Raw genomic sequence first — 13,305 nt, 5'->3', positions numbered from 1 at the left:
ACTGGCACTTGCTTCAACAAAATCTTACCTTCTGGGACTAATAAAAGACACAGAGGCAGAACTACCAAAAGAGATCAAAATTATCAAAACTCAAAACAATGAAAATCAATTTTACATTCAGGGTCCTTGAGTCAAAGACAGCTTACAGATGGATAAATGAGAGTTGCCTAAATTAATATGTATATTAATACATGTATCATGTGATCATATCTATTTCTGCAATCACTGTTCCAGAGAAATCCATTATGTGAACTATGCTATTTTTAGCTCACCTGAGCCGAAGGCTAAAGTGAGCTTTTCTGATCACATTTTGTCTGTCGTCTGTCCGTCTGTCTGTCTGTCCGTCTGTAAACTTTTCACATTTTCGAATTTTTCTCAAGAACCACTGGGCCAATTTTGGCCAAACTTGGTACAGAGAATTGTTGGGTGAAGGGGAATTTAAATTGTCAAAATGAAGGGCCAAGTCCCCTCACAAGGGGAGATAATCAAGAAAAGACAAAAATAGGGTGGGGTCATTAAAAAATCTTCTTCTCAAGAACCACTGGGCCAGGAAAGATGAAACTTGTGTGGAAGCATCCTCAGGTAGTGTAAATTCTAAATTGTTCAAATCATGACCCCTGGGGGTAGTGCGGGGCCACAATGGGGAATCAAAGTTTTACATAGAAATATATAGGAAAATTCTTTGAAAATCTTCTCAAGAACTACTGGGCAAGAAAAGCTGAAACTTATGTGGAAGCATCCTGGGGTAGTGTAGATTCTAAATTGTTCAAATCATGACCCCTGGGGGTAGGGCGGGGCCACAATGGGGAATCAAAGTTTTACATAGAAATATATAGGAAAAATCTTTGAAAATCTTCTTCTCAAGAACCACTGGGCCAGAAAAGCTGAAACTTAAGTGGAAGCATCCTGGGGTAGTGTAGATTTTAAATTGTTCAAATCATGACCCCCGGGGGAAGGGCGGGGCCACAATGGGGAATCAAAGTTTTACATTGAAATATATAGGAAAAATCTTTGAAAATCTTCTCAAGAACCACTGGGCCAGAAAAGCTGAAATTTATGTGCACATCGAAGCATCCAGGGGTATTGTCGATTTCAAAATGTCTTAATCATGATCAGTGGGGTAGGGTGAGGTCGCAATATGTATTAAAAGGGGGAATCTGATAAAGAACAGAATGGTCAAAGCTTCTCAGGTGAGCGATGTGGCCCATGGGCCTCTTGTTTGTATTGCCTTTTACATTTATTCATAATTATACCCGGTTAATTGTTGTTATTGTATTATTATATTATGTGAAGTTTTGAAAAGAAATATTGTATTATTATATTATATGTGCACTTTGGAAAAGATGAAAACTTTTTAAAAAAATTTTTAAAATACTGATGTATAACTGGTTATATGGGTGTGATATATATTTTGCCTATTTAGGAGATTTACATAGATACGCCAAAATAAAATTGCTCAACTTATACCTGTACTTGCTTTAATGCATAAATGACAAAATTGGCAAATTCACAGAATTGTGGTCCCCCTATTTTATTGTCTTAGTGGTTGGGATACAATTATTTATGGCATATTTCAACTGTTTTCTGTCTTGTTTGTTCATCATACCAAATAACTACTGTATACAGGGAAATTTTCGCCCACGTTTAATTTTCGTCTTATCCGTGTATTTCTGTCAAAAATCTTTCTGTTTGTTCATCATACCAAATAACTATTAAATTTTGGAATTAATTCAAGTTAACAGCCTAAGTTAAATCTTAAAACTGTGTCAAGCATCATAGTGAAAGTCTTTGGGTCAGATACTGTAAATTTTATTTAGTGTGTATGTTTAAATAATATTTGGCAAAAATGAATTTTCAGCGTTAGCATAGATTTGATTTTAGCACTTTTTAAATGTGCTTTTCAAGAACAAATAGAGCACACAAAGGAATTAGTGAATTACTTGATTTATTCAGTTGTCGGCTTTCTTCAACACAGAGAAGAATTTTAAAGATCTTTTCTGTATATTTCAATGTATCAGTAAAACTTGGGATTCCCTGTTGTGGTCCCATCCTACCTTCAGGGGCCAATTTCTATGGAAGACAGCCATCACCTATAATCTACATTTATTAAGGGGAATTGAAGTACAATGCATCAATTAATTAGCATCAAAACTTTTGAGAATTCTACTGTTGAGAATTATTGAGGCAAAAGAAAGCAATTTTATGACCACAACTTATTTTAGTGTACAACTGAAAACAACCTTACTCATTCATTGATGTGAGTTGAGCTTCAAGTTCACAGATTTAAATTTGGATAAATGTAACAGGAAAGGAGAAAATGCATGGCTGACCTGGAATCGAAGTTCACTAGCCAGGTGCTCTAGATTTGGATATCCACGGCCCGAACCATTACATAAGTATCAACTTAGATGTAAATCTAAGATGAAACTCTGATTAAGCAGATTTTTTTATTGTGACCATTTTTATTTTTCCTGAGCTTTGTACATGTTAGTTCTGCCCCCATTCGAAGAAGGGAAAAAAAATTAATATTCTGGTATAGTTTCCTGCAACTACTCCTTGCATTGATCCAATAAAGGTAACCTAATAAACCAAAGCTTTAACCGGTCACTGCCCTAATAAAGCCTCGTGCATGTATTCCGACGTTCCAAAAGCATTGTGACGTCATGTATATTGCAAAGTTTACGCCATGGTGTCATAGTTTCGCAGAGATGTGCCTTAATCTATCGAAAAATGCTAGTTTTGGACAGTCAAATATAAAGAATATGTTACAGGATAACAAAATACATGATAACTGTCTTGAAATATACGTGATATTTGGGCTCGGGTCGAAAAACAATACATTTCCACGTTTTCTTACCCTCGCCCAAAATTTATATTTCAAGTATTTTTTATATATATATCTATTATCTAAATCAAATGTTTGGAGTAACATTTTTGATTTTGGACTTCGAAAAATTTCAATTATTTGCAGTTTCCGTTCATTTTCTTTGCATCCGTTCAACATACTGAAATGAAATTTGGTATACAGATATATCAAATGAAAATCTAGGTCAAGTTCTGTTTTGGGTACGATTGCACCATTTTTGAAAGTTATGTCCCTTGGACTTAGAAAAAGTTCCAATTATTTACAGTTTCCTTTCATTTTCTTTGCAGAGGTTGCACATACTCAAATGAAATTTGGTATACAGATTTATCAGCTAAATATCTTGGTCAAGTTCTGTTTTGGGTACAATCGCACCATTTTTGACAGAGTTATGCCCTTTTGGACTTGGAAAAATTCCAATTTGGGGGGAGGGGGGCATAAGTGTTTTACAAACATCTCTTGTTCTCATTAACATGAACAGGTTTGCTCCAGAGAAACACATATAATATGTAACAGAACTAGAACCTGACATAGTTCTGATCTATAATTAATAAACCATACAAAGAACATTTCAGTCATTTATTCTAAGTTAAACTTGTATTCCAGAACATTTTAATCATATTTATAGTAAAGGATGCAGAGCTCTAGCATTCTTGTTAACATTTTCAAAGTTTATATCTACAAATGATCTCGGCACTCACACAGATGTTGTATCATATTCACTTGGTGAATGAAATGGTGAGGATTAAATAACATCTTTGAAACATAGAAAGCTATGATACAAGGCATGCAGTATCTTTGTTATCACTACCACATAATAAAATGTCGAGACTGAACACCATTACTACACCCTTCCGTCACACACATGCCTATAAAACATTTCCCATCAGAAAGTGGATATAGTATAAACATGATAAAACATGGAAAAATTATTTTCACTGTTCATTATTCTAATGTTTTACATAGACTAACTTTTGCCAGTGCTTGGCAAGTTATGCATACATTTGTACATAAACATAAAATGTGTACTGCATCTTTCATGTGTAACAGAGATAAACTTTATAAAATTTACAAAGAATATATTTTTGATGAAATTTTGAAAATTCTAATCTTCATCAATGTTCATATGTATTATTTTTTAAAGCTGTTTGGCAAGTTCTGTATACAATTCTACAAAATAAAATAGTAACTACATCTTTTATATCAAAGAGTTAACAAATGCTTACTTACAGAGGATTTTTTTTTCTCCTAATGTTCAGCATTATTGAAAAGCTGAACTGAATTCAATGTTGACTCCTTACGATTAGAAGTTTATATTGAAATTTGATAAAAAATTTTGGTCATCATATGTATTCAGTTTTTCTTCCACATAGAAACAGCAAAAGTAGCATGCCTTACCAAAACTTCTTTTAATATAGCTTAAGTTCTTTTTTTTTGGAAATAATGGAACACCTTCATAAAGATGGGAAATATTCACAAAGGTAAAACGACTAGATATGTTCAAGTTTAAGATCGGAGCCAAACATACTCCATAAGAGATGACTAACTGATCTCAATACAGACTGGGCATAGTTGGTAAATTTTTACTCAATTTCAATTTTAAAAAAGTTAAAATTGTCTTTGATTATTACTTACATATTAACAAAATGGAGTTAAAATAAAACAAATGCATTTACAGAAAACGTTGATTAATTGGAGTATTCGTTTAAACTTATATTTAACTCTCTTTCTGAATGAGGTCAATTACAGTCGATAACAATATTTATAAATGTATATAAACAATAAAAACAATGACTATACACTAATACGTTAAGTTACGAACAAGACTAAATAGTTTCAGATTTAAAACATCTATAAATATCTTGCCTATTTTTCACCCAACATAAAAAAAAACTCTTACATACAAGATTTAGCAACATTCATGCCTCAGTCATACAACCACTGATTAAAACTGAATGTGAAATGCCTTTTTTAAAGTTCAGTAATTATTGAAGTCCTACGTCCTTCAAACATCTGAACAACATATATATGTAAAGATTGAAGTAAATGTTATCTGTGTTTTGGTGCCATTGATATACATTGACATGATAATAAACGAAAATTATTATCTTCATAATACCCAATTACACTAGACATCAACCAAGTCTCACCATATCAAATAAGTATTTAACAAATAGAAACCAAGAAAATTTTTAAAGTTATCTCCAGAAAATTCAATTCAAATAACACATGTCATGTTTCTGTTCTCAAGATATGCATCATGCACTGTATTAATATCAACTTGATATCCAAGAAACAATCTTTGTCTCTCTTTTCTACAGAAAATTGATCTTAGTAGCAATAATCACTACACATGCAGCTGAAAAAAATGGCAATCATACAAATCTGTATGTCTAATCTCCAATTTAAATCAAGCAAATGTATATATAAGCCATCCAACTTTTGGAGAGTGGCAGTTGAAACCTGAATTCTAACTCCATGATATCTTCCAAGTTCCTCTCTGCACCGGCAAAAAGTCTTCCATCCACAAGTTATTAGGTTCAGGAAAAGAAAAACACTAATTCATCACAGGAAAATTTACAGTGGGAGCCCCATCATCTTTTGGTATTTGTTGAAGAAAAGGAAATGTTGAATTCACTGTCCCTTTCAACTGATGGATATTCACTCAATCTCCATCAAATCAACTCCATATATGATGCAAATCACAGATTTGTTTGTGACATTTGCTATGCTTGCAACAGCTTACAATGGGTGAATAATATGTCTCTGACAGAAGCTCCCACATATAACATACAATAAACTGTCAATCAAAGAAAACGCTACCAAAACAGTCAGTTGCTCGTGCAGACAGAAGCCATTGCAAGACTAGTAGTTCACACAGGTTCTGTGGCAGCCGTGGCGCCCTGAGTGGTTCCCCCATCACCACCAGGATTGTTGTCTCCTGCCACGGCACCAGGATCAGTTGCGTTTCTGGCATGTGGAGGTACAAGGACAGAATTCAGGTTAGGTTGGATGGCCAACTCTGTAAAGGAAAGGTAAAAATATGCAGAAAACTACATCAGTATTTTAAAATTCTCTCGAGATTGGAGCAGATATACTATTTGCACTCAGAATTTTGAATTAGATTTAAGACCTGTTGTGTATTTTCCTATCACATTGTCCAAAAAACAATGGCTAAATTCATGAAATCAATTCTAAATCAACAAACCTCTAAGTTCGTGAAAAAAATGTATTTTATTAAAATGAATCAAGAAACTTCACTTACCCTGTGCAGTGAAATTAAGCAGAAGTGGTAATTCTCTGCCATTTGGCAATCTGGTGTTAGGATCTCTAAGTTCATCAAAGAAAGTATGGGCACATGCTTCCAATGGAGAGATCCTTGCAGATGGAGTATATTCAAGTAAGCGACTGACCAGCTGAATTGCTTCTGGAGGGGTCCTTGGACGAAACACCTAAAATAAATACCACCAGAGATATTGTGTGGTACATGTATTGATTTTGTCATTGTTAAAATAACAATGTACTTGCTGATAATAAACAGCAATGTTCAAAAAGCCCTCAGTCATTGTACAAATATATTCTTCAGGTATCATGGAGATCATAGCAATACTACAAAGCTGATATATATGTATTCAAACTGAATTTAAGGGGAATAATTCCTCTGATTTTTCTTGCAATTTTTTTTTTAAATTAAAAAATGTTTATAGGAATTTTCTTATCCATCAATTTTTAATATTAAATAATACATTCAATTTCAATATATTTTGAATATTAAGAACTGATCTTGAAAATTACTTTTTTTTTGATAACTATCAATCCCCTTTTTTTTAATCCTGGGTCAGGAGAGAGAAACCAAGCACTTTTTTAGATGGCTTTAGCAGAAAATTGGGTTTTTCTAAAAAGAATCTGTAGGAGTGAAAAAATAGTGCACTCAAAAAATAGTTCCTGAACTTGCAAGCAGTATATAATAGGAATGGGTTATCTAACTAAAATGCTTGATATATGTGAAAGAATAGAAAATTTTAAGTTCAAAATCCTTCTTCTCAGTTTTGTGCTATCTTTGAAAAAGAAAAGAATTGAATCGTTTGATATGTGCATTCCCTGAATTCTGGAAATACCCTACTACTATTTTCATATGTGTTTGCAAAACTGTACTTATTCCTGAAAAACAAATCTAAACCACCTATAAATTTTAACCAGTGAGAGAATCTAATGTGCTTTGATTTGAGGGGTGTCCAATCCTTCAAAGCAAATAAGGGAGAGGCTGTGTGAGAAAACTATAACATTGTTACTTATGGGAAATGTTTTAGTGCACTGTACCCACCATGCTTGCTAGGAGGCAAAAGAGGATATTGGGTCTCTTTACTACTGTAATATTCTCTATACTACCATAATATAAGTCATCTAATTGAAAAGTGCAAAATGAAATATTCTTTTCCATAGACAATTAATATCAGATTTGTTTATATTACCTTTGTCCAGGGATGAGCTTTAATTTGAGGAAACTTGAATTCTGTGTAATTGGGATTCATTTCTCGGATCTGTTCTCTTGTTGGGGTTCCAAGAACTTTGATAATCTCCACCAACTGGTCAACTCCACTGTCCCCAGGGAAAATAGGCTGTCCTAACAACAGTTCTGCTAAAACACATCCAGCTGACCATACATCTGCAGAAAAAAAATATCGTATACATTGATGAAATAAATAATGAAAATTTTTTTCTACCACAAGTCCACAAGTCTCTTTTATCTTTTGAACTGTGAAAAGAGAGAGGGTTTTATTGGCAATAAAGTAGGTAATAAATGTCAAAACTCCTTTTTAAATAAAATACACATGTACTTTGATTTCTTGCTTTGTCGGATTCAAAAGTTTTCTATCCACTTTCATAGACTGGGGGAGGGAAAGTCCTTGAATCTACTGCTTCCATATAAATATGACAAAGCATGGCTTTACTGTTCTTTGAAGATTGTTCCTAGTTTATATACTTGTGGAAATCGCAGATAGCCTATTGTGGCCCCAACCAGGGCTCAGGTCATACACATCATGGCTCTGATGTTCTCAAAAAGATTTTTTTTCGATATATTCCCATGTAAAACTTTAATTGAGTATTTCCAATAATTTTTTTGCCAACACTGAATTGCCCATAGTGGTCTCACTCTACACACAGAGGTCATGTTTGAACAAACTTGAATGCTATATCAGGAAACTTTAAGTTTCATCTTTTCTGGCTAAGTGGTTTTTAAGAAAGATATTTTTAAATTACCCCATCCAATTTTCAAAAATTTTTTTTAAATTCCCCTTGGAAATGGGAGTGGCTTGTCATGGAAAACATTAGTCTCCTCTTGAGTCATCCAAAGATACTTTGTGCCAAGTTTGGTTGAAACTGGTCCAGTGATTATGGAGAAGAAAAAAATATGAGAAGATTACAATATAGCTGAGAGCTAGGAGAGACAAACGAGCAAATTTTGATCAGAAAAGCTCACTTGAAGCCTTGGCTTAGGTAAAGTACATAGCTTAATTTCTCTCTCCAGACAAATATATAAAATACATTAATAACAAAAGTTTTCTTACATACATGCATTCATTTCTGGCATCACCAGTAATCATCTGACTCCTCTTAATCATTACAAATTGTTCCTAATAGGTGCAGTATACCAAATACTCACCTATTTGACAGGTGTAGTCTGAAGCACCAAAAATCAACTCAGGAGCCCTGTAGTAACGAGAGCAAATGTAGGACACATTGGGTTCTCCTCGCACCAATACCTTTGCACTGGAAAAAAAAAATCCATACATAAAGAATCAGTTGTACTACACAACACCAGGGAATTTCCACACCATTTTGGGAATGGGGCCCAGGCCCTTACCATTGGGAAATTTACGACATTTTACAACTTTTTGGGAAATTTTATAGCAAGATGTATTTTAATAAATTAACACTTGTGATAATTAAAATTGATTTTTTACTTCATTATTCAGTACTTTACTTCAGAAAATAGATCTATCATTATAAAGTTTTCGACAAGTCTCCAAGAATATGTTCATTTCATTAGGAGTTCAAACCTGACCATGTTTGTTTTACATGAATTTTTCAAAAATTAAACACAGGCTGTTCATTTTTGGGAAAAATGGAGGGATTTTGCAATTGGGAATGGGGCCCATATTCGGCCCTACACGGGGCAGTGGAAAATCCCTGAACACAGTCCAGTGAGTCCAACAACAAAGAAATTAAACATATGTTCAATGAACTCAGTACCCTAGCATCTATTTGTTTTCACTTAACGTCAAAAAGCTAGAGTTCAATTTCATTACAGGGTTTAACACCACATTTGAACTTATGTTTATTATATCTTGAACACTGATTATCCGAGTAATTTGGAAATCCCAGCCCCTTATTCTGTATTTTACCCTTGATTATGATGTCTCAATACCTACAAAATTGCTATGTTTCTTCGTCTCACTGAGTTAGAGATTTTGTAAGGTCTGACTGTAACATGAAAACTGTCCTATTAATTTTGGCTTCTAAACCTTGGAATTTTAGGAACCAATAAATTATTTATTTATTTAGGTAAACTTTATTTACCCCTAAATTACCTATAAATCTACCAGACTATTTAAGAAGTAAAACCCCATGATGAATCAATTTTTCATTTTATACATATAAAAAATTCACAGCAAATTCAATTTCAGTAACAGAAGAGTTCAATTTCAATTTTATGTGAGGCATGACAATCATTTAGGTTGTAAGTCATCTTTGCATGAGGCTTGAACTTGAAATGTTTTTCTAGAAGGAAGTTATAGAAACCAGACAAAATTTTATTCTTTTCCTATCAGTAAACTTGAATTGCTGAAATGACCCTTGGGTCATAAACAATCTTTGTACCAAGTATGAGCTTCCAATGACTCTACATAGTAAAGTTATAGTCTGGACAAGATTGCATGGACAAACACACAAACAAAGCAATCTGTTAACACCCCCAAAACTGATTGCAAGGGGAAATGACGTATATGTTCAATATGTTATTTTACATTCATACATTTACTGGTTTAAAGTAGTTTTAAGTAAAAATGAAAGAAGTTTGGCAAATATCCAGGCACTAATTGCCATTTTCCCTGTGCCAAAATGATTTGCATTACTATTAACTACCTAATTTATTTATAGTTCTATCAAAATGGACATTTCAGTTTGCTGGGGTTTTCTTGATGGGATAACAAGACTTCAGAAACTTTGGATATTAAAGCATCTTACAAACCTTCCGAAATCAATCAGTTTAAGAACACCAGTTTCAGGATCCAACAACAAGTTCTGAGGTTTGATATCCCTATGGCACACACCTTGCGAGTGGATGTAGGCTAAACTTCTAAATAATTGGTACATATAAAGCTGAAATACAATAAAACATGTATTTTCAACAATATTTACAAATTGTCAAAACCTGCTGAATACTGGAACTCAAGATATGACATTTCAAAAATGGGTTTGCTATGAAATCTTATTACTTCTGTAAATTGAGATTCTACTAACCTTAATGTAAAGAACTGGTATTGTCTGTTTCGATTTACTGTAATGCCTAGCTACTCTATATACCGTCTCTGGCACATACTCCAAAACTAGGTTTAAGAACACTTCATCTTTCTGAAAATAAAATTTTTTCACATGTCATGCTTTCTTTTTTTCCTTATCCATAGAAGCTGACTTCATCATTTCCACCCCTCTTCATACACTTGAACTAAATGTGTATAAACTGAAACAGAGCAGCATTTAAATAAAATTGTCTAAGGACAGACATACAAAGGATGCCTTACTTCTGGTCTCTGACCAGTTGAGCTATGAATGGCTTACATATTTACCTTTTCACCAGCAGAATAAAAGAAGTATTTCAGCTTGACTATATTAACATGTTCTAGCTTCCGCATAATCTGCAATTCTCTATTCTGAAATATTAAAAAAAAAAAATTATTTTAATATAACCATACTGAATAAAGCTACAAAGGAAAAGCTATTTAGGAAACACCTCTGATTTTACTAAATGATTCAGAAAAGGTTTATAAAGAATTAAAACAAAGGTCTCTAACATATGTCATATACTTTAAAAAAAAAATTATTTAAGATTAAAGACATTACACTTACCTTTAAATTTAAGAAATTTGAAAACAGAATAATTACCTTGAATCTCTTATCTTGCAATACTTTTTTAATTGCCACGAGTTCATTTGTTTCCACCAGTTTAGCCTGGTATACCACCCCAAAAGACCCATTTCCAATGACTTTAGCATCTGTATAGGAGACTTCCTGAGTTCTGTCTGAGCCAGACCCAGCTGTGGCCAGCACTGTTGTTATTTTACTTCCATCTTTATCTGAATATTTCAAATATTCATGACATATAAATTATAATACACAAACTATTTGAGAAATTTCTACATTGAACATTACAAAGTCAGGGTTCTCCACATTTAAATATTTAACCATGGAGGAAGCTGTGCGAAAGTGAAATTAAGTATTGCAACACATAATTTTTATTGTGAGATTTCTTAGAAAATAAGATGTAAAATAATTTTTCAGATCCATTTGTTTTAAAAAGGGTGTTCAAAGGAATTTCAATTTACTTTCACTAAAGCAGATACTTTTTTTTAAAAGCTATTTAGCATCGAAACCAAAGAAAAAAAAAGAAAATAGGGCCACAATTAAAATACTGTTGGTTTGGCGTTGCCGACTCAGTTTTAATACATTTGGGTCAGTAGGTATGGGGAATTTTTTTTTCAATTTCAGAACTGTTGATAGTATCCGGGCATCATGAGTTTCTGATTGTTTAACAACAACTACAGCCTGAATTGATTCCCAGTTGTTTATTTTCAATCACATAGATGCTTTTTAAATGAAAAACTGTTCTATCAATCAAGCATTGACATGATTATTTCCCGTATGTATCTTACTAAAATGTACAGACACCTAAATCCGAATATAACGAGAAAAAAAAATTACAATCCAAATCAGTTGAAAAAATTTTTCGGACCGCACGGATTTACCTGGGTCGGCCGGCAATGCCAAACAAAGCTAATTTCATTTTTGACCAAGTTTAATGGTACATTTGTCATTAAAAATTATGACAAAAAATGGATTGATGCAGTATATCATTTCCAACATTAATATATTTAACAAAATCCATTATTCACCACCCACTCCCTTAAAATTCAGTCTTGATGGCCCACAATTTCCATTTCACATAACTAATGTTTAAGTTAAACTAATGTTTAAGGGCTTAAATTACTTGAAAATTTTTATTTTGGCTAATTAATAAATCCACATCAAAGCACTTGAAAAGGAATAACTTTTGGTACGCTTTTTCTGCAACCCTACATTATTTCTTAAGTTTTCCCAAACAATGGGCAATTGTCACTTATTCATTATAAAAATTTTCAATTTTTGCACTGTAAATTTAGCAATTTCATTTGTTGTTAAATTACTTTATCTATAACTTCCTAATCATTATTTCTGTTTTCCCATAATGACTACATTAAAGAAAGCAATTTCATTTGTTCTACCATCTGTTTTCATTCTGATACATACAGGAGCAACATGACCTTTCTACACTATTGTGTCCACGGTTAATAAAATCAATAAGTCGAATTAAAATTACAACGGGGCAAATCTGTGAAACAAAATCTCTTTTTCAGAATGACTTCCTCTGAATACTTGTTGCAATAACACTGGGTTATGGACATTTCTTTCACATATCGTCCCATTACGTCGCCATGTTTGTTTCTGACTGACCTAATTTGGCCTAGCTACTGATGGAGAATCAATCACTTACTTATGGTTCTCATCCCTCCAAACTGAGCGTTAGAACCAGATTTAACACCCTCAGCGATCGATGTGGTCCGAGGACGCGTACTCATTGTCTTTTTAAAACAGAATCATTAAAACGTACTTTGTAAAAGTACAGCCTAAGCTTTATGTTACATCTCCCAATGGCGCTCGTGAAACCTGACGGATATTCAGCTTTCACTAGATCACAATAAAACCTTAAAACCGTCGAAGATATTGTTCATTCTTTCATACGAACACCACACTTAACAAATACAATAAACACACTTCAGGGGCGAAATGTCCTCGTCTACCCCAGTAATTCTACGGTGAATATCACACAATGCTATGCAAATTTGGTTTCCAATGGGTGAGCTACAATGACGGATGATCGGTTCCGAGTGATTTTCGTGAGAGATCGCGAGATGGTATGACCAATGGAAAACCAGAAAATCGACTCGGTATATTTCGTTTTACTACCTCGTCATTTTCCGGAATCATTTTCTCTGACGTCACTTGCTCGATCATTCAAACGCTTTAACATTCCTTATGACGCTTGATATTTTGAGGGAAAGATAACTTCATTTTGTGTATGCCAATTTCTTTTGTTTTTAAAGATTACTTATTATTGTCATGAA

At 33.4% G+C, this 13,305-nt stretch overlaps 1 protein-coding gene across 1 annotated transcript; it reads right to left on the bottom strand.

Moving 5' to 3' along the window:
* Window positions 1-3,428: 3,428 nt before the first annotated feature.
* LOC134256081 (glycogen synthase kinase-3 beta-like) lies at window positions 3,429-13,072 on the bottom strand. The gene is made up of 9 exons (XM_062738682.1): window positions 12,675-13,072; window positions 11,030-11,220; window positions 10,714-10,797; window positions 10,388-10,498; window positions 10,116-10,246; window positions 8,529-8,635; window positions 7,336-7,529; window positions 6,129-6,315; window positions 3,429-5,885 (listed from the first exon to the last, which is right to left on the bottom strand). The coding sequence occupies exons 1-9, from the start codon at window positions 12,757-12,759 to the stop codon at window positions 5,737-5,739; spliced, it is 1,239 nt and encodes a 412-aa protein (XP_062594666.1). The 5' UTR covers window positions 12,760-13,072; the 3' UTR covers window positions 3,429-5,736.
* Window positions 13,073-13,305: the final 233 nt, after the last annotated feature.

Source organism: Saccostrea cucullata, unplaced genomic scaffold, assembly GCF_032062105.1.
Source record: "Saccostrea cucullata isolate Sc308-1 unplaced genomic scaffold, CSIRO_AGI_Scuc_v1 ctg141, whole genome shotgun sequence".
Taxonomy (NCBI): domain Eukaryota; kingdom Metazoa; phylum Mollusca; class Bivalvia; order Ostreida; family Ostreidae; genus Saccostrea; species Saccostrea cuccullata.
The sequence above is the reverse complement of the archived record's forward strand: the minus strand, read 5'-3'. Positions and strand labels throughout refer to the sequence as shown.